This window comes from Betta splendens, chromosome 16 (assembly GCF_900634795.4).
Source record: "Betta splendens chromosome 16, fBetSpl5.4, whole genome shotgun sequence".
Taxonomy (NCBI): Eukaryota; Metazoa; Chordata; class Actinopteri; order Anabantiformes; family Osphronemidae; genus Betta; species Betta splendens.
In genome coordinates, this window is record NC_040896.2 from 17,730,442 (window position 1) to 17,758,135 (window position 27,694).

Below are 27,694 nucleotides of genomic sequence, written 5' to 3' on the forward strand. Positions count from 1 at the left end.
GCCGCGATCAATACAGAACAACGCGCGTGCTGTCTAACTATTTCAGCAGACGCTGACAAAACGGCTCCCATGAGTGCTGAGTAGTTGGAGAAAGCTAAGACTACAGTACAAGCGGGGAGAAAGCGCAGGGGCTGGTGGACAGGAATACGCATACAGCAAAACCGAGCAACAGGAAGCTCAGCTGCATGAGACGCCGCCAGCGTCCAGTATTTGCTTCATACCTTCTTCTAATTCATATTAACTCCAGTATCAAAGCAGGCACGCGCTATCAATTTCCCATTTTACATTTTGTATATTGCTGTTTACACACAATGCATGTTTAATGACCACTTCATGGTCATTTAACAACACCGTAATTAATCCCCCAATAGCCTGGTGTTATGGTGAACTTTCCCAGCGCATAAGTAATTGCTTCATTTGCTGTCAGGGTGAAAACGGCTCTATTGGACTCACATATGCAGATGGGAATATTAGCAGACCACTGATTGTTGTTCTGGCAGGTTATCATCCTCTCCCCGATGAGCTCGAATCCAAACTGGCATTCAAAGCGCAGAACGTCGCCATTCAAAAAGCCACTGCCCTCTTGGTAGCCGTACAGAGGCGTACCTGGGTCGCCGCAACTCTCTTTGTCGATTTCTGTTGGTCGAGGGGACGGGAGGAGCAAAGGGAGGGGTGGGAGACGAGGGAGAGGGGAGAGAAGGCACATTTTCCTTTAAATTATCTCTAAAGTTCCAGCTGGAGAGTCTGGGAGCCTACTTAAGGATTTTTTTCCACAAGAAATAGAGAAAAAAAAAAGTGAGCAGACAGACGGCCTTGGGAGAAATTTACTTACATCAGGACTGAACGAGTGCCACAGACTCGGCCCTGAATGCAGATAGCAGCAAAGTCGGTACCTTTATAGTTGATCTTGAAACCGATGGAGCCCACGCTCTCGTCAGACTGGAGATGAAGCCACATCTGGTGGGACATGCTGACAATCAGGTCTGGGACAAAGCTCCCCGTGAGCCTGTGAACGGGGCAACGAGAGAGTTGATGAGGACCCATACACAAAGACATGCACGATGCATTTGAACAGAGCAGCAGATCATTAGGACGAAGCCAGTTTCAAAAAACAGGATCCAAAAATATTTACCAGTAATGTTATTTAGGCAAAATATATTGCACGAAAAACATTCCATCTAAGCACCTGCTGCATTTACTGCCACATTACGAAATATTCATTTGTTCAATGACACATTTTATGAAGTACTTACACTTGTATGATTGTTTTAGAGTCTCCTACTTCTCCTCCATCTCCAATAGTGAGTGAGTCATATCCAATTTCTAGGTCAAATTCTTCAAAGTTGATTTGAATAACCTGACGTGAGATACAGCACAAAGCAATTAAATAATCCGTCGCTGCTAAATATCATTTTAACACGCAGCACTCATGAAAACATTGGTAAACGGAGTCATCCTGCTCCACCAAAGGCCCCGTAGGACACAGCTGATAAGTTAACAACACAAACTGCTTTCACATTATATTACTACGGTACATCCTCAAACAAAATAGAACACCAACATCCTTTAGAAACTGACTAAAGCATCTCTTCAAACACCAAGAACCACGCAGGTCCTAAATTAATTGCCTGGAGAGATCCATCTCTGAATTAATAATGTGAAGAAGGATCCTGTAGAATTCGCGAGAGTCACATCTCTTGATGACAAACATATGACGGCCGCTTGTTCATCCTTAGCCTCTCTTTTCGGGACAGTGTGAGGACAATATCCATGTATAACAGCCTCATTACAATGTGCGCGCGGAAGCATAATTACCATAATGACACTAATGGACCAAGTTTCGGTGCCAAGTCAGTGGCTTGTTTGCCTATGAGAGGGCACGGTGGCCCAAAGCTGTGCTACTTGCCAGTGCTAGCGGGTTCTGAATAAGCATTAGCTGGGTGGTTATTGTTTATTAGCAGGACAGCCCTCGTGTGACACCTCCATGTATGTGACTCACTGAGCAGAATACTAATAGTGACGGTAACGGCCATTAGGACAACAGCTTTGACCTCCTCACTCTGGGGGGAAAGCAAGTGTCATTCAGCCATTTGTTTCCATTTCTGTTGCCCCACATGAATAAAGTAGCTCATGACCGCGATCACCTGGTGGATGAGTGACACGCCGTCTGCTGCATCTATATACAGCGTACAGCAACAATATATGTAAGACAAAATACAGGAATAACTTTATAACCTTGTTATATCGCAGTATTACTGCACATAAATATATTTAAATCCACCAGTCAAGAGGTTAGACACATTTTAATATATTATGGTAGTATTCATTTGCAGTATTTTAACACTAAAAGTTAATACTGGAGACATGGGATTTGGAAAAATTAAGAATGAGAATGAAATTGTGGCAAAATTTCAATTGAGTTATTTAAAGGTTATTAGTCTGGGGAGAGGAGTGATAGGTCGCTGAATCAGATGACTTGGCCTCCACAATAACCCTATCTAAGTCCAACTGAGCTGCTTTGGGATGAGTTGGACCAGGCAGCGAAGGTAACGTGGCCAACAAGTAGTCTACGCCTCTGGGATCTCATTTGAAGGGACTGCTCCCGAGGCTGAGAGAATAAATGAGTGGGCAAAGCTGCCGGTAAAGGTGGCCAATGTGAAGAATGAGTAAGACTCTAGGTTTTTCTTAACTATTTAAATCCCAATTTTTGAAATGTAATCCTTTAAAGTCATAAAGTTTGTTTTGGAAATGAGATATTTAATAAACTTTTCTAACATTTAGTTTATTGAATACAGTTATTTAAATATCATACAATATAATCACATTTGTGATACTGGATGTTTCTAGTACATTTTGCTCACAATGTTAATTTTAGATACAAAACCAAATGTTGCCCACAACATTTTGAAAATACCGATGCTTTCAGGCCCATTTTTTCTCTTTTTAATCATGTGGACTGTAGCTGTTTGTTTCTTGGACTGCATCGCTGTTTAATAGCTCAATTGAGACAACTGGTTGAACCAAGCAATTTAATTAGGCAGTGTGCTTTTCATGGAACTTCATTGAACATCTGAGCCAACACTGAAGACAAGAATAAGAGGAGCGCGTGGCACCTTGTTTGGATCGCTGGCTGTGATGATCCACACGCACTGGGAGTTGCTCTCGTACTGGATCGGGAAGTTGGGGGACGTAAAGGTGCCCGATGGTCCCTGGAGGTTCGACCCACAGGTCTTCACTGTAAGAGAAAGAAACATGACAAACATTAATGTACAAGTTTAAAAACAACAACACATCATTAATCATTAAAGCAACACATTGACACGAACTAGACATTAGTACAAATTATGCCTCAGCCTTAGGAATGTTGAACTCCCAATAAATATTGATGAAAAGGCTGTTCAGCAGGCAAAGGTGTAATATGGCAGAAAGGTAAAATACTGTGTGCACAAGAAGAGAGAAGGTCCATTAGTTACATTACCATTAATCAACTTCTAAAAGGTGCTGCAGGTATTGTATCATGGAGCATAGAAAAACAGCCACAGCATTTTGGAATGGAGGAGTCGAGTGTGGCAGCGGAGGATTCCATACATAATTAACAGAAATGAACCTTCCTCTATCTGCATAGAGCCTATAGCCAGAGGCAGCGCCTTAATCAAAGCGCTTTATTAGCTCCTCAGACGCCTCGCTCACCCTTGCAGACGGGCCTGTGGTCGCTCCAAGCGGCGAAGACTTCGGCCACGCGCTGGCAGGTAATCGTTTTGGAGCCTTGCAGCACGTGGTCCTCATCGCACGTGAACTGAGCAGTCGCCCCGATGCTGAAAAGACAACCGACACCATTAGCGCTGGAAGCCGCGAAGGGGTCCTCAAAAATGGCCCCACGCAGGTTTCTGTCGCAGTTTCTGTGAAAATACTTGCACTATATCATCACTTGGATATTGACATGAATTATAGAATCAGAATCAATGTCAGAATCCAGAAGAGCTGAATGCAACACTTGGCCTGATATATAGTCGTATGTGCCGATATAGTTTACAATCCATTCTACACTACATGGAACTAAATTAGCAAGACGATTTTCTATGGCGGCGGTAATTAAATCCAAACGGCAGTAACGAAGTCAGAGTTTCATGAGAGCGCAGTTACGACAACCACCGACGGCTCGGTGAGCGCTCCTTCCACCCCTCTGAACAAATCTGAGCCCAATCACTTCAACTGCGGCGGCACCGGCTCACCTGAAGTCTGAGCCAACGCGTTTGCCATTCTCCGGCTCCCCCGGGTCCGGACAGTAATTAGACACCTGTTTGATTCCTCCTTCATTCACTGCAGGAGAAAGAGAAGGACCAGCACGGCTGTGAGACGGACACTTGAATGGACACGGCCCCGCACGCCTCCAAAAACACCCACTGCACAGAAAATCCCTTGTACGGTGAATAAGTGCCGGTTTGAATGTTCATTAGTTGGGTTCCATAACACAACCAGGTCCCAGGAATCGAGTGTGTAGCGATATCCAGACGCATTTCCCAACGTCAGACACTTGTCATTTGGCAGCTGTGCTGTGAAAATGCACCGATATCTCAAAACACAAGTGTGAATGTCATGGGTTTAAGCAAATGTGCAACCTGAACTTAAAGAAGTAAATATATCTGGGTTGAATGAGCACTAAGAGGATTAAGGAAATACAAGTATCAATTGCAGAAGCTCTAGAAATCATGCGGTGTGACTCTCCATACATAATAGTATTTTAGGTACACTAGATGAAGCCTTGGATATGGAGCACAGCCTTTATTGCTTGACAGCAGGGAAGTGCTTCAGTGTTTTGTTCCATTTCTTTCCCAGTCACGCGTCCTCCATACATTATTCTACAAATCAAAGGCTGAATGCGGTGGAAATGAAAGCGGGAGCTGTCGTCAGTGTCACAATTAGCATTAAGGTTTGCTGTAATATTTACAGTGAGGTCTCCCCAGTCGCCAAACACAAAGACCCTTCTGTTGGAGCGCGAGGCCTTCGTGTGTTTTCTCCATTTGACTTGCTTCTGGAGGATCATTAGCTTTGAAGTGAATTGTTGCGGGTTATGGTATATTTATGGGCTCAGTTACACGCAGGGAATTTAAAAAGGCATATGAAGCATCTTCTGATATATACTACTGCCTCAGAAGAGCTTACAGATCTCTGCATTATTCATGCGATGCTGAATCTCTGACACACACGGAAATAAAGATTACGACATTAAGCGTTTAGCAAACTGTGAAGTTAAAGGGGAACCGTGTTCCGTGTTTGCGTTGCTGAGGAATCCGTTCACGTCGGCGTAAAGTGTGCGCCAATCACCCGACGGGTGCGTGGTCACTCAGCCGCGACGCCTGCTCTGTCAATCAAGTCCATCTAAGCCACTGCTTAAACAGAGGGAGACGGAGGGAGGTTTTTTTTTTTTTTTTAATTTTGCATTTTACTGCAATGCACAAAACAAAGCCTTGTGTGGAGGGTTTAACTTCTGTCAGGAGTGAAACAGCAGGGGCTATAGCTCATCAGAAAGAAAAGAGACTGCACTTCTGCAAAATCTAGTACTGTAGCTTAATTCCTTCACCAAATAATGCAGCAAAAAAAAAAGACAAAAGGAAAAAAGACCCAAAACTCAAGCCCTACTTAAACAAAAAGCCCAAACAATGAAAACAGTTGCATAAGAAAAATAAAACGACTTACTCAAAGAGAGTTTGTTAGTGTTGTCCTTTCCTGGTAATAATTTTACCCCTCTGGATTTAAGCTCTCCAGAGCTTTTCACTGGTCGAGAGCAATAGAAAGAGTTCATTAGATAAAAGAAGTTACAGTATTAGATGTGAGAAGATACAGTACAAGTGTTTCTTTCTCTAAATAATACTCCTACAGTAGGAAGAACAGCGAAATGCACTCATTTCCAAAAATATCTGCTCAAAGATTTTTAAAATGTCGCCCTGACAATTTTGGAGGAGCTGCAGTCGTGTTTCCATATTTGTCCATATCAGACATTTAACAGAATGGAAACTGATTAGAGAGGCCAGATTTTATGGTTATGGCTTGTGGTGGTGGCGGTGGTGTGTGTGTGTGTGTGGGGGGGGGGGGGGGGGGGGGGTCTAGAATCAAAGAGCAGCCCAAGGACTGCAATTCTACATATCTGAAGACCGTCTAATTAAACACAGCAGGGGCCTGATTACACACAAAAGGCAGGTGATGCGAGTGTTTGTTCTAATTGTGAAGGGTCCAGAAAAAAGCCAAAAGCAGTGAATGACAAATTAAGCGTATTAGGGCCATTTGAATTTGAAACAATAGGGCACTGCCTCTCCTCTGAACTGCACTGCAGTCCAAATGGTTTACTCAAGCTGTTTGTTCACAATTAGTTTACAAATCTATTTAGAGACCATGTAAAAACGGTTATTCGCTCCAAAGCGCACTGTGCAATGAAACCCATATTGTCTTTGCTTTAAAACTCTGCGCTAGTTATATTCTGAATAGCAAATGCACTTAAACCCGAAAGAAGGGCTTTTGTTTTTTTTATCAAATAGATTTTATGTCTTTTTTAGAGTGAGTTTGACCACATGCACATTACTCTGTTTTAGAGAGTTATTTATGATGAAGTTGCAGATTTAACACAGCTTCTGGCCTTGGGGGAAGCTTTAAGCCTCTGTGGTAGTAAATAAAGCATTTGCCAAGGAACAATGTCAGAGTAATGGATTACTGAGCTGCCAGGGCTGAGAGAGTACGCGCAGTACTTATCTCTCAAATATTTGATTAACGCGCTCTTTGAAGTCAATGGTTGGAAGGCGCCTGTGCTACAGCTACAGAGAGGATATTAATCAAACTGCTTAATATTCAGTTAGCGAAGATCAAAAACATGTTTTGTAATTACACACTTTTTCCCTAATTCCACCCCTTTCCATTGAAGGAGGGAGCCTGCTCTGCTACATGTGCAAATCAAGAAATCACGCCTTACCTTGATACTGAGCCCTGAAGCCTTTGTGCCGGTGGTTGCTCTCCGTCACAAAATGCAGCCGCAGCCAGTTTTTGTTGCTGATGATGGGCGCTGGGATGTTCACTCCGGTCAACCTGAGTGGACAGTCGCAAAGCAAAGAAAATCACATGTAATCGGTTCTAGCCCTGTGGTTCTTGGGACGCTTCTGTTTGGAGTATGATAATGAAAACTTAAAAAAAGACTCCAACCAACAGCTCCACCTTAAGTTAAGCTTCAGTGTATTTCTAGGGGGAAAAGGTCTGAAAACAAAGTATTGCATCGTTAACCTTTGTGAAGATATGTCAACATTAGCAAGGTTGTCCTTTGTTTGCGTGGCCCACATGAGCCTGCGTCATATTTAGTCTTCAGTGTGCAGCCACAGCAGAAGGGTTTTTATATAATTGTAAGGTTTTAAAGCAGCCAGGGGGGGTTTTCTCATTTGTCAGGATAACCAGCTCTGGCTTTTTCCTTCCTAACACACTGCAATCCCTGCACCGCACCGTGTCGTAGCGCACAAAGCCATCCCGGCGATTAAACAGAGGCTTGGGACAGAGAGAAACGACTCAGTGGATCCGAATCAGAGTGTGTGACACTTGCATTGTGCGTTGAAGGGGCCCACACTGTACAGTACATTCTGTGGGCCTTTTCATGCCTCCAAAGAGTTCGGTTCGGAGACTGGAGTCACTTTATTTTAATTGATCAGCACACTGTATGAGCATTCAGCTCATCTGTTTAATCCAGGGGAGATAGTGGAAACTCCTTGAGGGGAGATAAAAGATAATTGGCTTTCAAACAAAAGTTGACCTTTTCTCTCATTGTGTCGTTGATAAGAATGACAAATATCACAGTACTGTATTTGGGAGAACCTGCCTCCATATTTCCACTGGTGGAAGCTACAAATTAGCTCGTGACGGAATTCAAAACATCACAAGCAGGTGAACATACTCCACTGCATCATAGAGGAAGATCATAACTACTATAACTATAACTACTACATACATACTACATGTACATACTACATACTTATGTCTTTTTAACAACATCCAAAGGATTCATTTATGCACACACAGAACAAAGTGAAGTATAATGAATCTTTTGATGCAGTATTAAAGTACAAATTCAGAAAAATACAAAACAGTTTCCCTTCAGTTTATTACTGGCCTGGTTTGCATGGCAGATATGTGGAGTACTCCCTCACCTCGCTCTAAAACTGCTGTGCTCACAGTAAGAGCAGATGCTCAAATTAACTCAAATGTGCTCATAGGCTGGAAGCTGGCAGAAAACTAAGACTAATAACTGATGTGCCAAACATTTATCATCATTCCTTTGGTGATGATATTCAGTGCTGGATGTAATTGACCATTAAAGCATCGGGTCTAAAATATGTCCACTAATAACAGGAACTTTTAACTTCTACAGTTCACTGTTTACCAGCTGCCCGCTGCACTTCACAGCCAAACACTGGGAGTAGCTCAGACCTACTGCATGAAGTCCTCAGTCATTGGCCCTTATCAATGTAGATGTCACGGAGACAAATGCTCATTGAAAAAAGAAGGCTGTCCTTGAACCAACTGTTGTCTATAATGGGGTTTTTTTTCGACAGAGAAGACTGTCCAATTGGGAAAAGTGACTTCTCCCCTGCAAAAGCACAATGTCCTCCTCTCTGCAGACTTGTTCCGTCATTGATGAAGCATGTTTTTGTGCAGACCTCGTCGTAGTGCGACTGAGGTCCTTTAACACATAACATTCAGGGTGGTTTGTGACAAAGGTTTGCAAAACGTGCATGGGTAGTTTTCATACTTGAATTGATTATGATGCCAATTTAAAGGCACCAGAAATTGGAGATATTATCCATACAGTAAAATCATGTCTCTCAAATAATTAAATGTAAATATGTGACTCCAGAAGTCATCTCCAACACATCAACTAAGAAGGCTTGTGAGAGTAAAACTAAGGCATGAAGACAGGAATCCTTAAGGAACGGCTGATGCGGTCAGAAAGAAAGCGGCAACATGAGAGAACATTTGTTTTCCAGCAGCACAATGACCCCAAGCACACAGCAACGCCGATGTTGTGAAGTGAACAAGTCAGAGTCTAGACATAAATCCAATTGAGAGTGTGTGGACTTGGAAATGCCTGTTCACTCACAATCTCCATGCTGCCTGACGGGGCTGAAACGGTTCTGCAGCGAGAAGGAGGAGAAAAGAAAAATCAACACAACGTGCAGCGCTGACGGAGACGCAGCCAGACGACGACGTGGCTGCTGTCAAACAAATACTGACTCTAATGAACGTCTCCGCCAATCGACAGTGTGAAAACTAGAGCAGCCGTCATGGCCAGTCATCGAGCGGCCGCTTTCAACAGCTGCTTGTACAGTAAAAGCACTCCATCAGCTGCAAAGATGAGTGTGTTACTGTAAACGTCCCTGCTGATAGCTGCTGAATGGAACTGTGTTTGTGTCACCCGGCTCACAGGATCCGACCATATGCGCACACTCAGGTAAAACAGTCTGTTAAGGCTCCAATGGTAAAGTTACATAACACACCCGTAGCCTACAACATTAGCATCAGCTAATAGATCGTGTGTTATTGTCTGTTCTGACGCCCTCAATCATGACTTGTGTTACATTTGCCTCCATTATCTGTCAGAATAATTCACGTGATGCAGAGTCAGCTGTTATTCTGTCCCTCTTCAGAAGCCGCTGAGGAGGAGCTGACTTCCACCTGTCAGCAGGAGGCTCGAGAGACGAGCCACCGTCCCTGTAAACCTTTACATTAATTACCTCAGTGGAACGCCGGATACCTGGGTCAATTGTCAGCTCGCACTCCTTCAATTAAACAACACAATTCCCACACTGATCACAGCAGAGTAGGTTTTTGAGACATTTTGATGGCTTATATTTTGCCCGAGTAGATCAATATTAAATTCAAGAATGATGAAATTGAATCTAATACACATGGTAATTTAACCAGAGTTGGTAATTTAGTTGCAGGGCACCTCTTGCTCCCAACCTTTTAATATTGTAATCTGCCTCTGACAACCATTTAGCCACTCTATTGGAATATAATATTCAGTGAAGCAAGCATAATTTTGCCATTTGCTCTTTGACAGGGCTTTCCTGCTATACGTAGAACATACAGAATCACTGGTACAATATTTTATGATAAAACAGCAGGAAATAGTGAAGCTGAGAACGTCTGGCCAACAAAAACCATGACAAAGGAGAATAAATAAAACCTGAGTCGTTTCTAATCAGAATTTAAAATATATAAGCACAAAATGTACCTAATATCAGCAAAGGATTTATGCTGTGTCCTTAACTCAAATAACGAGTGACACATAATATACAGCTTGTTGTTTTTGCCCTTTTTGAACAGGACTGAACAATCATATTAAAGGTCAGAAAAAGAATAACAGTAATGTCTCCATGGCCTATAGCCAGATTCCAAAGCTGGATTTCAGCAAAGGAGATTTTTTTTTCCCCACAGTGATTGATGTGTAACCCTGCATCAACCTTCCTCAGCATGACAACAATGCAATCAATAAACCCATTTGCAGAGATCCAATCGAAATCTTCTATTGATAAAAGGAGAAAAGCTGGAAAGTGTCGCCCAAACCATTTTTCTTCCAGAGGATTTTGTGGACTGAAACGATCAGTGATTGGTTTCAAGTATTAAGTTTAAGACCCATCTACTGTATCGTCTGCTTCCAGAAGTGTCAGCAAGTGTTGCTCACGTGTACAGCACTTTGTACATCGTGTACACAGTGCTGCTGTTCAGGGTGTTTTCAGGGGAAGCTCTTTCAGTTTAGTCTAGTCGTGCCGAAATTTCATTTTACATAAAAAAAAGGAACGTACAAATAATCTACAAAGAACATTCAACAGTAAGTCAATGTCCCCAAAACAGCCAGCTTTGGTGAAAGTCAATAATTATTGTTTACAAAAGGCAATTAAAAAAGTTACATCACATTGAATTGGTCAAAACCTACAGCATCTTCTACTACAGGAACAGCCTGCATCGCTCACACTAAATGTAAACATGCATGGCTGCCTGCCTTCAACAGCACCCGGTTGACTTTAAATAATTAAAAGGAGCCACCGAGTATGTGAAAACATCGCTCCAAGCTGTGCTGGAAACGGATCAGGGCTTGAAGGAGGACTAGACTTCTGGAGTGTGTGGACCTGAATCCAATTCAAAAGCCGTGGCTGCACCTGAGGACGTGATTCCTGCCAGGCACCTCCCCAGCCGCCTCCTCGAGTGGCGGAGCTGTGAGGAAGAGGAGGTGGCAACAGTCCCCGAAGGTGGAGACCACAGACTGATCACTTCCCATTAAAATGCTTAGATGGAGGTGGCGCCCGGCGTCTAGAGTCTGACAAAACTATTCTTTAATAACAATAAAGCACTTCAGTGTTTTATATGCTCATTACTTTTGGATAATGTTTTCATTATAAGCTGAAAATTTAGATTAATAGGAGTTTTATAATGACAATATCTCCAGGGTTCAGCATTTAAGCTGCACTGTATTTGTTGATTTTATTAATTATGCAAACAATCAGTTCTGTGAACTGTAACATCAATTTATTAACATTAGCAATTTTTAATCAACAATGATGTTAATTATACTGTCAGCGAACGCTCAGTTATGTTTCTTAATTTGCAACTCATTCCTTCCATTTGTATCTCTTTTCATGTTTAGCACTTGAAGATGATCCTTTCTACAACGGGTTAACAACAACAACAACAACTCAATAGCTTGAACTGGGTCATGTTTTATCGCTATTTGCCTAAAAAAGACTGAGGGGAGTATTAAATGTGACTGACTTAGAGGGTTCAGGCTGTCAATCACTGTTAAGCAGCTCTAAACCTCAAGGGTAAATTGATAGTTTGCTTGTCTCTATGTGCAGCTGGTGCTACATGTTGAAGTGCTTTAAAGTTTAAACATCTAGTGGCCTTGTGCTGTCCAAAAAAAAAAGCAATGCATTTTATAACCCAAAAAAATGGCCTGGAATCCGCGGCTTCTTTGCTGTTCGTCTGCCTTCACTCTGAAACTCTGGATTGCACGAGTTGAACTGAGAACTTCACCCGACAGCCTCTGACATTTGGGGACATGCTGTACGATGACATCACCCAGCAGGAGGTTTACAACATGAGGTAGGTAAAGTTGGTACATAAACATGTGAATGGACGCTTTCACTTGTCGTGTGCATATTTAAAGTGGCTGGTGAAAAATGACATATATTATTAAAATTATAGAGTTGTACAAACATTAACCTTACAAAAAGGACACAATTCATTATGATGACATATGCTTTAATCTATTATTACCTAATCTAACAGTGACAGTCATTTTATTGGAACATGAACACCCTGGGCAGCTTCAATATCATTTGTAGCCTCATTTAAATGTTTCACTATGTCATGTGTGCAAAATAATTTTAATTAAATGAATACAAGGAAATTCCGCACAAACATTTGCCACTTGGATTGTGACTAACAAGGATCCAGGCCTGGCAGTAAAAAAGTTCACGCCGGCGCCTTCATACCTAAGAAAAGATGGTTACTTTATGGTCTGTCGAAAGCCATCAGTATCATCCTATATCAGCTCCCTGTCACAGTCTCTTTAGCTGCGTCAACATACGGTACTTAGCAGTCATCACAACACTCTCCTTTTAGCTCTCTGGCTCTCACTGACACAGTGTCTGCCTCTTGCTCGTCCCCTCTAACTCCAGATGACAACTCTCAGGGACAGCGGAGCTCATAGCTCCGTGATTGATTAGACTTTCCTCCGGCCAATTATAATTAATGCCCGGCGAGATCAGCTAAACCTGGTGGATGTTTGTGTACGTGTACAGATGGATGGCGTTAAATCCCAGGGTTTCGGGGGAAGAGACTCCTTCTGTACAGTACTTACCTGCTTGGATTGACATCTACGTCAAACATAAGAGAGAGGCATGAAATGAAACCGTCTGAAGGCTGCTTTTCAAACAAAACTATCTGGGTTTAATTCAGGTGAATGTAAATTTGAATTATGCAACAGAAGATGTGCGTTGCCTGCTAACTGAATTGATTTAATTCAATTAGAGGCATACAGCATATCTAAAACCTTCTCTGCACACAACTGTCCATGGAAATTCATTAAAAAGGTATATTTGCATGCCAGTTAGCTGGCTCCTTTCCCTTAATGCAGCTTCCAATACCTGCAGCTGATTGTAAAGTACTACTCCTACATAATAGTACATGGTTCTGCTCGGCCGTGCATAAAGAACCTGTGTTCATATGCTTCACCGTTACGGGGGGCCAGTACCTTTGTTAGGACTGAATCCTGAGGCAGTAGTCGTTACTCATCCATGCCTCACCTCATGGGAGCTCGTGTCGCATCTGTAAATCTATAGACACTTTCAATTGTGAGCCCCCTGTAACGTTTTATTTTTGTTGATTGAAAATAATCCAGTTGCCTTTGCTCTCAATTTGTCGCTTACATTAGTCAGGTGCATTAGTTACATCACTGGACCAAGTGTAATCTTGTAATTGGATTATATTCCCATTATCTAATCAAATCCAAACGTATTAACTGCATACAGCCCAATAGCACAGATTACAAATGAGCCTTTTCTCAACATGGAGCATCAACCTATTTATTCATTCTCAAACTGATAAAAGTGAACTATTACAGGTCTGTGTCATTTAAACTAAAGACTGGGATTAGAACCTACAGCTGTGGATGCAACGCTGTATTGTGTTTAGGACTGGGCTCCATAAATAAATTCGACTTTATTATTTGCTTTAGTGATAGGTTTGCTTTTCTCGTCTCCATTCGGTTTTGCCCTGTTGATTTAACGGTTTCAGTAAAGAATTGCTCTTTTCCCTCTTTCTGCCGAGCATGTGTCAAAACTCCATTCCAGAGTTGTCACGTTCACACAAAACACTTTTCTATTAACACCTCCTCCGGACAGTAAAGAGTAAAGAGTAAACCTCATACACAGACACACACACTGTACACACACTGTACACACACACACACACACACACACACACACACACACACACACACACACACACACACACACACACACACACACACACACACACACACACACACACACACTTACAGTTGAGATCACTCAGTCTCTTTATTTCACAACTGTACACACTCATGGGATGAAATCCAACCCAGCTGAACTCACCAGATGGTCGGTGGCTCGGATCCCTCTACTTCCAGATAATCCGTCTTCTCCTCCATCTGAAATTCTGTGAACACCAGGGAGATGGTGTCCCCCGGATCGGCCAGGACGGTCCACTTACACTCCCCACTGCTCCCCAGGCCTCCAGTCGCTCCACCTCCGCCAGCGCCGGGAGAGTCACCGCTGGGGAAATCAAAGCTGGAAATGAGCCCGCTGGAGCCCCGCAGGGTGCCACCACACGTGTCCTCCGCTGTCAGTCACCGAGGAGGGAGACAGGGTGGGGGAGAAGAGACGTCTGTCTCAGGTTATTTCAGTTTTTCTTTAAAGTTCAAGACGGGGAAAACATGACTGCGAGCACGAAACATCTGAAATTGTCCCATCAGATAAATGTAAAACCACAGCAAGAAAAGCTATTCACAGGCTGATTAAGTATCCTTTCTTCTTCACAAGGCCACAGACAATTATGACAAAATATATAAAGTCTACTGTAGGATTAAAAGTTGTTCTTTCACAGATCATAAACATTTTAACTATTTTTTCAATTCATTCTCACTTCATTCTGCGGTTTCTGTGAAGGTAAAACCGCAACCTCTCTTGTTTATTGTGTGTTTTGTTCTCCCCCTTCCTCCCTCCACCCAAGACTCGGCAATTCATCATTGTGTCTTCGGAGCCCCCTCATGTTTCAGGAAACAAACAAATGGTGATAAACAGGGCTCGTAATGCAGTGAAATTTTATATTTTTCCCTGGTGTGGGGAGCGTAGCATGTCAGTTGAATGTTAATGCACTCCACCATAACAGTGGCTCGCTCTCTTTCACTCCACGTCGCTTCCCGCCCTCTCATTATCTCTCCATTTCTCCCACAGTCTCTCTCCTCCGAGCCTCCTTCCTTTTTTTCAACCATTACTCATCACCCTCCCTCTATCCTTGCATCCACTTTTTTTTTTGTCCTCAGAGAATTCTAATGATGGCAGGGCTTTCACAGTTTTCACATCATTTAAGACTAATATGTGACACTCAGCTGTGCCAGCTGAAGCCTTTGAAGGCTCAGCGCTCCACTCAGGGCTGTCAGAGCTGCCAGCCTTGGAACATTCCTGTATGCTGCATTACGCGATTGGTCAAGGAACAAGGAAGCAGACGTATGAAATTTAAAGGGAAGAAAGAAAAGGAAGAAAGGGAGAAGACTGAAACAGAGGCAGCTAGTTAGCTTGATACGCGGCCTCTGACATATTAACAGGAGCATAACCACTGATCAAAGTCTTTACAGAAAGGGCAGAGATGGCAAATTGATACGGTGTGAGGCATCAATGGTGTCCACACGTATGATTTATAGCGAGGGCAGGCTCATTTGTGGACAAAACCAAGGGCGGGTTTTTAATTTAGGAATGCCTGTAACCTTGTAACAACAAAAAGCAGGCCGAGCCTTGAATTCATTCTAGTACAATTCAACCCCAGCACACAGAAAGCTGAGCTGCAACTGATCGGATCTGAGCAACTAGCTGGAGTTAGAGAGGAAAAATAGAGGACTTCACCAGGCAATAACACCAACATCATGATCATCAAGTCAGTTCATTGGAAATGATTTCATTTATATTATAGGTTTCCCATTATATTTCTCGCTTCAGGATGTCTCTGGCTACAGGCTGGTTCAAATTCTCACACATTACATATGGGCACATTAAAATACTGTATGTCAGGTTACCAACTGCCAAAGAAAACTTCCTATTTCTTTTTGTGTGTGATGCAGATAACAAAACAGCAGAGCATGGGATTCAGAGCAACAAGCATATTATATACACATTCAATTGCATGTTGGATACAGGCGATACTCGAAACATTTGAATATTGTGCAAAACTTCATTTATTTCAGTAATACAACTTAAAAGGTGAAACTAATACATGAGATAGACTCATTACATGCAAAGCAAGATGGTTCAAGCCGTGATTTGTCATAATTAAGATTAGAACAGAATACTGAACCTTTTCAAAATATTCAAATATTCAGATCTTTTTATTTGGGGTTTTCATGAGCTGTAAACCATAATAATCCCAATTAAGACAAATGACTGACTGACTTCAACTATCTTGTTTTCCATGTAATAAGTCTATATCATATTAGTTTCACCTTTAAGTTCCATTACTGAAATGAACAAAGTTTTGCACGATATTTAAATTTTCCGAGTGTCACCTGTATATGTGCTCATCTAGAGGCAATATCTCACTTATTCCCCCCCATCATGAACATCCAGTCACTTCAATGTAAGTCATTTAATTGACACTGTAGTTGGATGTACATTTACATCCTGGGGCCACGTCTGAATGAACTTCACATTGTTGCTCCACCTGTGACAGAAGGCAGAATTTCCTGGACATGCAGTTGACGTATAAAATGTCTGTATTGTCACAAGTCACATAACAATCCGAAACATCGCAGGGCCCCCGCTACCGCCCAGAGGCGCATCATAAAACGCATATCAACACATGGCATTAAACGCTGTACTGCATTGTGAGGCGTACGAGGAGCCGTCATCCGGCGCGCTTTATGTTGGGGGTTTTGGCTGCAAGGCACAGAGGACAGCGTTCCCACTGTGGCAAATGACACCACTCACGATATCGAAGAGGAGAAAAATAAAAAACAGACACAATGAAGTGTCTCCCGCACAAGTGTAAACAAAATGAAAGCATTTTTATGCATTTATCAGATCTTTATACCCTGTAACAAGATAATGGGACAAATAAAATAGCTGCTTGTTTTTACATAATAACGAACACGCTCCTGTTGCTGTGGTGGTAACAAGGAGCCCCGGACCCAAGTGTGAGTGAAAGGTTCTGTGAAGGCTTGTGATGGATTTCCAAAAGCACATTTAGCGACGTTAACCTCCCTTAACTCATTAATGCCTCTGCAGCTGTAGCCAATTAAAGTGGCCCATTTAAAGCGACTACAGACGTAGGAAAATTAGGTAGATGCTTGGCAGCTATTCATTACTGCACACAAGCGCCACAATGGGTTTCGCCAACAATTCTTTGAGACGCACCCATGCATGGCACTGTAAATCACGAGCCGGCGGAGTGTCTGCGGCTCACAAATGCTCCGCAGCCCGAGAATTTTAAACGGCTTCCGCTGCATAATGCTCTGCGGCTCTCCATATATTCGCATGCTGGGCTTCGTGGCAGCGTTTCAGGTGCAGGCTGCCAACGAGGTTTAGGGAGATAAAGGCGGCAATGAATGCCGGGCAATGTGTTCCTTAGCAAATCATTAGAGCATGCTCTGGATTTAAAGATGGAGAGGAGGAGGATCGGCCTCCTTTGAAATGATGGCAGTATTAAAAAAAAAAAAAAAAAAAAAAAGATGGTGGTGAGGATTAGGGCCGCTTTAGCTGGGCTCATTTACATCCCCAGCATCAGTAATCTAATGCTACTTGAGAAGGGATTAAGCCTCTCTCCCCTTGACTTTGATCAGATATACAACACTTGTCTTTCTACTTAGAAATATTCACCCCCAAGGATAGAAGGGAACGAACTCATGTTTTATTTCCTACACTACCTCCGGTTTTGCCTTTGTAATAATCCCTGTGTTAATGCAAAGGCAGTGACTGTGTCGACAGTAAATCTCTTATTTGCTTCGCTGCGAGTCATGTTCAACATTGATAGTCGTGAGGAACAGTCAGACGTGTAATTAGTCTTCCAATTCATCTCTCATCTTACATTTTGAGGGTCATGTGATTACAGCGGCCATCTCGCCATAATTTCAAATTTTATGCGTCTCAGTAAAGAAACTTATGATTTAATCAACGCTATCGCGGCGCACCGGAGCGCCGATGCTGAAGGCGGCCCACTTTAAATCTCCTAGTGGACGGCAGCTGCCAGCAGGAGTGACAGTGTATCAATAGGCCATATTCTTCAGCGCAGCCACACGGTTCCTGTTTGCTGTCCGGAGACAATTTAGATGGAAGGAACCAAAATGAGCTCCTGGGACAGGCAGCAGCAAATCACCATTAAAGCCGACATTAATTCTCCATCTCACTGCGTTTCTGCTCGGAGTTCATTCCTTTCGCTTCTCGTCGCCAGTCCCTCAATCTCTTTAATTGTGCACATATACTACCCCAACATGTACATAGGTACCTTCCTCCCTTTGCACCAGCCTTTGGAGCTCTGCAGCTGCCTTTGGAAGAGGCTCAAACTGGGCAGGTTGCTAGTTTAATGGTGTTTAGCTGGAGTGAAAGTTAAAGAGATATCGCCTCACAATTACTTTTAGTGGCCGTGTTATACATTTATTATAGATTTGTAGATTCCTTACAGATAGTGCAGTTGCATGTGAGTTGTTTTATAGAGAAGCAATCTAAGAGAAATAATAAATTGCATCTACATACTGTACTGTATAGAGTCTCCAGGTTAACGACTGTAGTAAACACTTGCCTAAATGGAAGTTGACAACTCTGTCGGGGTAAAACACTTAGATTTGGATTTACGCATCCTTGCTCTGCCGCAAAAGCAACGCTTATATAGATAATCCATATTTAACTTTTTACTGCTTGGCCCAGTTGAACTCTTTAGCCCATTTCTTCCCTTAGTGTTGGTGACAAACAAACAACATTCGACAAACAAGGTGGATTTATTGGAAGCTGGAGTAGGATGGAGGCAGCAACTGCGACATAGATGAAAGAGCGATAGAATCAAAAGGAGGTCTGGTTGCTGACGGTGGGGGGTGCGCAGTGGATCGGGGAGGGTTTCTGTGTTGGTGTGTGGTTACTGTGAAACAATTGGTGATGAGCAAAAAGGGCAGGATCTCTGAGGAAGGGAGATCAAAGGACCATCTGCCCACATGCAGGAGCTGTGGCGGATTTACACACGAGCCATCGTGGCTCAAGCCGTGCAGTGGCCAGGCCACGGAGCAGTGCTTCTGGCCTGTGGCAGTAACGGCCAGCACTGTCCTTAAACAGAGGGGAGGTCTCCATATGCAGCTTTATTTGGCTCCAAGCGTCATGTCATTCCTCCAACATATGCTGAAACGCTTCCTTTTTGCTGTGCCACGCACCCCAGAATGAGTTGCATGAGCAAATTTGCTCTGCTGGCAAAGGGGCTGTGTGTGTGTGTGTGTGTGTGTGTGTGTGTGTGTGTGTGTGTGTGTGTGTGTGTGTGTGTGTGTGTGTGTGTGTGTGTGTGTAGGCACACATTACACCTAATGATTCAACAACATCTAAAAAGGTGATTTATTAAACTGTGCAGTAAAGTTTCTGTTCTTGGAATGAATATGCTTAAATAGCAATACTGCATGTTTAAGAACAGAACTGCTTCAAAGCAAAGCACTTTATGTTTACTGACTAAATCCTTTTAAAAAGGTCTGTTGGTAAATCTACTTGTTTCACTATATACAAGAGCCGGCTCTTCCTTAAGATCAAGTGAATGTGTTTCATCTTGGATGTGGCCCTCAGATATTTTGTATTATACATAAATATGTTCTTGCAGTGCAGTGGATGAGTATTGACTCAAAAATAACCACAGGCCTGGGAGCTTCGGGTCATGCACAGAATCTTAGATGTTAGAACCCTCTTCTTAGACTCTGACCTGAGTTACAACATTTACTTTTTGCTCATGGGCGTCCAACTATGATGATGTACACATATAAAATATTTGTGACAGCATACTAAAAAGTCTCATTTGAACTCAACATGGAATAATAAACAGAAAGGTATAATAATAGAGTTACAATCACTCTTTGTATTTAGTGTAGATCACTAATAATTAAAGAGCTATTAACTTTAGGAAATTCCTGAAATTAGTTGTCGAGGTCAAAAGAAAATTTCTTGCGAGCTCAAACTATGCAGCATATTCTCTGTGAGTCATATCATTCTCCACTGACTCATAAATGTAAGATGAGCTTGGCTTCAGACACCAGCAGCCATCAGATTAGGGGAAATGATCAGTAGCTCCATGTGTCTCACCTCTGCAGATGGGCACAGGGAAGTCCCACACCGACACGCCGGCTGCGTTGGTCACGCAGGTGAGCAGCGAGTGTCCGTCCAGGACGTAGCCGGTGACGCAGCGGTAGCGGATCTTGTCACCTACGCTGAACTGAGTGCCGTTCAGGATGCCTTTGGGTGGAACCCCCGGGTTTCCACAGGAGCTGCTCCTCAGCTCTGGAGAACATGAAGGAAAGGCCGTATTGTTAGGAATGGCAATGTGTTGCTACATTAAATATTAGTTGGGCTCAATTTGATTTTTACTCAGTGATGCATAAAGTTATTACTATACTTTTAATAATTTATTTGTCCACAACAGTTCTATAGTTTACAGTAATATGTGAGAAGGCTTTATTATACAGCAACAGGAACGGAAAAACAAATACAGTACAATAAACATCCAAGACATTAAAGTTGTATTACAAGGCTATTTCAGTCACTGCCTGCACAAGGAGCCACACTCTGCCCTCATTTTCTGACAGCATGCATATGATCAATGCATTGCCTGGTATGGAGGCCTGTTCAGCGTATGGAGGCAAAACTGTATTTAAACTCTAATGATACGAAATAATAACATATCATTGGCTGCTTTTGTCTCAGGAGTCAACACAGAGTTGTTTTAAATTGACCGTGTAAGAGCAGAATTGGGTCCAACCTGAGTGCATTACACTGAGCAGAACATGAGTGAATGAAACTAATGATCTCGGGCCTTTTTGGGAGCACTCTACCCGAACACTGGGATTCTGCTTATGAGGGGAAATAAAAGCGCTGGAAAAATGCTTTGAGACCCGTTTTGTTTTTATGATGCCGTTTGTTTGACTTTGTAATGGAAATATGAACCAGTTTCTACTTTAAGGGTGTTTTCAAACGTTAAACAGAAAATCATTAGTGTCATGTATTTACCGACATTTACCTCAAAAAGGTATTAAAAGTATCATTTAAATCAAGTGAAATAAATTTGTTGAGATTAAAACGCTGCCAACGACCAATTGATCCCACTGGAAAAAACACTCAAGTGGTGACTGACTTTTTTCCTCCTGGCTTTTTGTATGTAACATGTAACCAATTGTATAACACAATAATCAATCCCTTCCTGTCAACACAGAAAGTATATTGAACGTTCCTGACATCAGCTTTCACATCTGTGAAGTTGTCATTTTTTTTCCATCTTAATTTCTAGCAGTAATTTTCAAGCCCCAGCTATTAATCCACTTTACGCTGCAGATGCACAGAGACGCAACCCTCACACGTGTGGACCCTGGTGAACGCAGTAATTCATCAGCATCAAGTGCTGGCTGCCCATGTTTATGAGCAAAATTAGTACCAACAGACTGCGGCAGGAATAAAAGGCAAAGAGACTGACAGTCAGGCGGATGTGATAGTGACTCTTCTCATCAAATCAATGATAAATCATTTTCAAACTAAAATTTTAAAAGACCCAGTAGTGACATAGATAGAATAAACTCAAATATGCAGCTGAAGCTGTAAACATGGACAAAATCTAAATTAACAGTCAAGCTGTAGCTTTATTATGAGCATCTAGTACGAATGTTTGTCAAATTCTAACTTTCGAACACCAAGTTGGGAGAAAAGCTTATTTGAATCAGTGATTGACAGATTGTTTGAGCAATGTTTCTGTCAATAATATGCACAGCAAGGTGCAACTTATGAGCCGGAGACAATGTAATGCTAATGATGCTCAGCCGGTGGTCTGACCAGTGCAGAGGTCAGTGGTGAGGAGATACAGCCAGACTCTTAAATATGATGCTAATATGCAGCTACGGTGGACTGGAAGAGCTAATATGTAAATATTTGTTTAGACCAAGTTTGGTAAAGGTCAACGGGGCAAACTGTTTGGTGACGTCTGAGTCTAGTTAAGGACAACAACTCATGACTCACGTGGTCAAACTTCATTTCAGGCAATAAAACTTAATACGACACGTCATTTCATAAACACGTTAGACAAGACAATAAGACCTTGATAATGACTGACCCTAGAAATGCAGCGATGGACTGGGCTGTAATGAATATTTCCATCAGTAAACAACATGTCTGGCAACAAATACACAACCACAGCCTGAGAATTTGAATTCATTTGTTTAAAATATCAAGTTTGAGACTAAGCACATCAGAAGCAATCTACCACAAACAGCAGTTTGATACAGAGCACATCCGAAAAACATTTAGCAAGCACGCCAGCTAAAACCATTAGCAACAAAGAAACCAGACAAATGTAACCAGTCAGCAACCAGTGCGTGATTCAGAACATCCAGACAACACTTCCTCTGATCGTAGGCTTCAGATTGATGCTGATGAGACACACAACAAAGTGATGCCACAGTGATTCAAAGAATGGTTGAGTGGCACCAGTGCTGTATATGTAATATGTACACGAGGCTGCTTATATATAAAATAAGCTATAGTTACATGAACGGATTGTGTGCAGGGCTGAGTCCTACAAATCCAGAAGCATCTTCTGCCCTGTGACCTTCGAGAGCTTTCATTTTAGCTGCCAGGTGTTAGGGACATGTAAAAGACGCTGCCCAAACAAAGACTTGACAAATTAGTTTCCATTAAGACGCCACGTTTTCTAGGAAACGCAGCTCATGTTGACGCGTAAATCTCCCTAAGTGATTTTCTTCTTCACCGCAACATTAATTGTCGAGCACGTCTTTCAAACTTTTGTGATTTGTCAGGTGTGCGACGGAGATGACGCCTGGTCTGAGCGCAATTCAAAGCATTATTCACTCAAAGGGATTTGCATGAGGCGTCTGTAGACAGAGGACTCTCTGGACAGCTGTTCTTGACGGAACAACGGCTGCACAGAAACAAAAACTCTCACTTTCGCATGTAGATGTTTTGGGAACCTCACCTCGGGTCACTAATTAAAAAGGTATTAGCTGCATGTCGGCTGCAATTATTCCGGTTATGAGTCATTGCCCTTTGGTGTATGGAAAGTAATAATTAATGTCTCAGACAGACATCCCTGCATTACAGATGCAAGCATCCCATTTCTTTGGCCTCGCGCTGCAGACTCATACAACTCGGCCGGAGCCGCTGCTTATCTGAATGTGAAGCAGACAGTCGACTTGAGACAGTCGCGAGGATGTGACGGAGGAAAATAGATCACGTATTTTGGATCCAGCTTTGGCCCTGAGCTAACAAGCGCTGCTGTTTGAAGAACCTTAAATGAATGGGTGACATAACTGAGCAGGGGGGAAACAGCTGCCTCTGACACCGGGGGCCGAGCTGAAGCTAAACCTAAGGTAAATCTGTACACAGTTCACCGGCGGGTGAGTAAACAGCTGTAAACAATGCCAGCACGAAGGCAGCGGAGCACAGTCAGCGTCTAAAAGCATATGATGAATAACAGAATGACACAACAAATGTGTGGTGTACAGAAAGCAAAAGCAATAGAATTAATGAGATGCTGTAAAATGTTTTAAACAAGTCAACTAAATTAGAAAATTACCCTTTCACTGAAAAAGGTGACGAACACGACAGAGCAGTCGTCTTAATGAATAGTCTGACAGTCAGTGGGAGGCAGGCGGATACAGTACACTTCGCATTATCCCTCATCACAGTGCTAAGAAATGAGTTATGTGAACTGGTAAATGAGGTAGTTGGTGCAAAGCGTCTCCTGGGCTGAGCTATTTATTCAGCCTGTATATCTAATGACTGCGTGGCCCTTTGAAGGAGACGGAGGTTTGACAGAGTGGCAGTGTTGGTGCACACGAGCGGCAGGCTTCTCCCACAGGAGCCTGTTCAGACCACACGTCTGGCTTCCTAGTCGGCTGCTGAGCCGGGTTTGCATGCAGGTAGGTAGGAAAGAAGGATTAACAAAAAAAAAAAAGTAGCGCCATCTTGGATCACAGGGCAGAGACGCTGGTAAACAACGAACAATCTGCAGAAAGACAAATGAAGGGACGGGGAGAAAGACGAAATGCTTTTTTTCGTTTTGATTTTTATGGGTCAGGTGTCTTTCAGAGTTTTCCACAGAAAGGTCACGCTGAGGTTTTTCAGACAGGTTTTGATCGTAAATACGGAATCTCCAGCAAAGGCCGAGCAGACGGCATCGGTCACGTACCGTTACGTGAACGCCGCCCCCTCCGGCTGCAGAAGCACGAGGCCGCGCGTTACCTGCAGCGCCGCGTGACCCCTTCAGGTCGCGCTCGCATGTCAAGGTCGCAAGCTCACAAAAAAAAGTCAAAAAGGAGCTCTAATCATCAGTGTCGTTCGCAAAGTTGCTGATTCGCGGCCCTAAAAAAGCGAAGCGGCGGCCGAGGAGAAATTAGATCCCATCTGGCCACGTCCTTCACCGCGTCCTACGTATACAGATTCAAATCTAGATAATTGCAGTCATGATTCAATCAGCTCCGTGTGACTACACACGTTTTCAGTCTACATGAGCACTATATACATATTCATGTTTCCTTGTTATGCAGCCACAGTCACCGCTTCAGCATAGCAAGCAGGACACCAGTGACAATACGTTACAGTCCAGAGCCTGTAAGACGCCTTTCCCTTCACTTTCATAATACTGAACAAACATAAAACAAGCCATTTTATAAGCATCCACAGCGAATAAGGAAGTATTTACAGTGGCAGCAGGGGAGTTGTGAGTGAACAGCCCGTTTTAGGTTCAGCCACTAATTCTCTATTGGATTTCTGGCCTGTGTTTCAGCCACTCCACAACATTAATGTTGTTGTTGTTAAGCCGTCTGTGTGCTTTAACCCCTTCGCTGGAAGACAAATCTCCTCCCAAGTCGCGGTCCTCCTGCAGCCCGCATTAGCGTTTCTGCAGCATTCGGCCGCATTCATCTCGCCCTCCTCCCCAACCATCCCCACACGAGGCCTCCGTTGTGCTCTGTTAGTGGTCTCTGTGATGACGTGCGGTGATTAGTTGATGGTCCCAAATAGAACCGTCCGCGTTTCACGAATGCTCCCTGGAAAAGCTCCGACTTGTCTTTCAAATCTCAGCCTCAGAGGACAGCAGCAACTGTCCCTGTTGGACCCACAGCTTCCTGCAGAGATTCCTGTAGAGGCTCGAGTAAGCAATACAATCGAGATAGTTGTTTAAGTATTAATGTAGTGCGTGTACCATGTTGTAACGCCGGCTATTAAAGGATGATGAAACTGAGCTGTAGCCGCTATGATCTATGTATTACCATACTGCAGCGCTGACTACAATCAAGTCCCACACTTTAAAGTGACAATAAAATTATGTGGCTACACAATAAATTGCTTTGACACATTATCCTCCAGTATAAGAGCCATTACTCTTCACTGGTCGGTTACTGGAAGTATCTGCGCCTTCTGTGCGCATCAAAATGTGATTACCATCCAAAACAGCAGGAAAGTTTGTAAAAGATTACACAAGCAAAAGGTGGAGGCAGAAAAACAAGCCATAATTCAACCAAACCACCCACCGGAGCCTGAGAAAGACGTTCACAGAGGGAGGAGAGGGAGAGGAACGCGGCCAAAGCTGATCAGATGGTGTGGGGAGAGGTCTCCGGCCGGGCAGATGTGGGCTGGTGGGGGAATGAAGAGGGAGTAAAGGGCAATGGAAAAGAACACTGTGGCAGGCAGGAGGGATGAGACTAGATGATGGGGTCAGCCTGTTAGTGCCAGACGAGTTAAAAGGAACAGAATGGAAAGTAAAGAATTAAGTAAAGGACGCTGGGAGCAGGAGGAGGAGGAGATGCGCAGCCAAGAAGCAAGCCGATAGGCTGGGATGATAAATGAAATGAGGACGAGAGGAGAGGAGAGTTTGTTGAAATGAAAAATATGACAAGCCCAGAGAATTAGATGATTTCATGTGACTCAGCACGGGGGAGAGGAGTAGAGGTGAGCGAGATGGTCACAGAGGGATAGTTCAGATTTAGACAGCTCCCCCACTGCACGGAGCTCCGCTTCGACACAGATAACTCAGCGCATCCATTAGTTCACCTAATTCCCTTCGCCATCTGCCGTGCAATTTCAGATGCACCTCTGGAGTCTCAGGAAAAGGTTCAGGACTTTTGGGAGGAGGGATGTTGATTTGGTAAATATGACATTAATTTGCTTAATTGAGGTGCCTAATGTTTTCATAACTCAGCACTGCAGGTCCCACAGGAAACGTGGCAGACTGATCACCCCCACCCCCCCAAAAGTAAATGAACCGAATCATATCCAGTAGCCTTCTGGCAAGTGGATCTCCCTTTTTAACTTCGTGCAGGGCTGCTCCGGCCGTGGCCGAGCCAAACTTGACATTTTAACACTAGCAAATATTAAAGGCTAAATAAATAAATAAATAAAAACTTTTCCTTACCTTCATAAGCCACCTTGAATCCATGAGCGCTTACTGCAAAGTCACTGGTGAGCCTCAGTGAAAAGATGGAGCCAGAACTGGTAACAGGAGGAGGGATGGTGAATCCTGTTAACCTGCAGAAGAGAGAAAGGCTTCAGCTGGAGCAGAGGACACAACGTATCCCATCACATTCCCATCAAATGACAGAGGACGCAGTTAAAGGGTCAGTGCTAAAATTAATACAATAGTTTTTAGAGAAATGAACCCATTTGTGGTGTATTTTCTGGCTTCTATGCCAAAGCATAACACAAAATGGAAGTTGTAAAGCACTTTGTCAGAACTATCCAATCAACTCAGACCTCTCCTCTTGTTGGATGCTGCTCGAGGACCCGCAGCTGCGTCGTAACACAGCGCCTCATTCAAATTAGGTGTCGATCCAAACAAATCCGTCCGTTTTCATGACATCATAAACCACATGTTGCTGAAGGTTTATCCACCTTCCGCTGCCGTGCGTCAGGCGCCATGAACACAAAAGCCCGTGCGTGAAACAAAGTGCCTGCGTTATTGCCGTTTTTGCTCTCTCCTTATTTTACGAGGCCCGTTTTGGAGCCGTTTGTGCGTCTGAACCTCCGCTTGACAATAAGCGGGGTGAGTAATGTCTATAGTCGGCCGAACGTGGAAAAACAAAATTCCCCCCAGTGGCAGCGATGAAGAAGGTGCTATATTTACAGCTTCAATAGACTTTCCAATTACAGCACAGTGAACTGTGCTGGTTCTTGCAGTAAATAATTACTCTGTGTCGCAGGTAGTGCACAGCATGCCAGGATCCCAATAAGTCAATAGCCCCATGAAGTAATTCTGGATGCATTTATGAGAAAACTGAATTTAAAATGTGACCTTGTTAGACGCTTAATCATCCACCGGATTGAATTGGCATGAAAACAAAGTTGAATTAAAAAAGTGAGGGCAGGCTTGTGCATCACAGCAGATGTTCCGTTTGTATCGAGAGCCTATGGAAATGCAGCAAGGTGTTAATCCTGCTTGCTTTTAAGTGACCTTTTAATGTTTAACTCAGCCTTTGTGACATTTAAAAAAATACACAGCAGCCGGCTAGCATGTACGGTTAATATTATCGCACCTGCTCAACAAACTGCTCACCAGCTCCAAGCCTCTCTGCACAGGAAGCGGCTTGAACGTCTGCAGATCACTGTACGCGCCCGCTTTTGTAAAACGCCGCCTCAAAAACACAGCTTAGTCAGAGTTCGCATGGAAATGTCACGTTCATACG

General features: G+C 43.2%; 1 protein-coding gene across 7 annotated transcripts in view; it reads right to left on the reverse strand.

Annotated features, from left to right (window-relative positions):
* LOC114843637 (CUB and sushi domain-containing protein 3-like) overlaps positions 1–27,694 on the reverse strand; it is a 146,494-nt gene that overhangs the window by 97,899 nt on the left and 20,901 nt on the right. For 5 of the 7 annotated variants that reach the window (XM_055503007.1, XM_029130366.3, XM_055503008.1 and 2 more), the window contains exons 3-13: positions 26,428–26,540; positions 20,100–20,294; positions 14,163–14,409; positions 6,962–7,074; positions 5,698–5,775; positions 4,233–4,320; positions 3,691–3,815; positions 3,114–3,235; positions 1,254–1,357; positions 894–1,006; positions 454–636 (exon numbers count right to left, since the gene is read on the reverse strand). In XM_055503007.1, the coding sequence (XP_055358982.1) occupies positions 454–636; positions 894–1,006; positions 1,254–1,357; positions 3,114–3,235; positions 3,691–3,815; positions 4,233–4,320; positions 5,698–5,775; positions 6,962–7,074; positions 14,163–14,409; positions 20,100–20,294; positions 26,428–26,540 (1,481 nt within the window). The remainder of the gene's footprint in view (positions 1–453; positions 637–893; positions 1,007–1,253; positions 1,358–3,113; positions 3,236–3,690; positions 3,816–4,232; positions 4,321–5,697; positions 5,776–6,961; positions 7,075–14,162; positions 14,410–20,099; positions 20,295–26,427; positions 26,541–27,694) is intronic. The other 2 variants (XM_029130369.3, XM_055503009.1) reach the window with 1 other exon arrangement.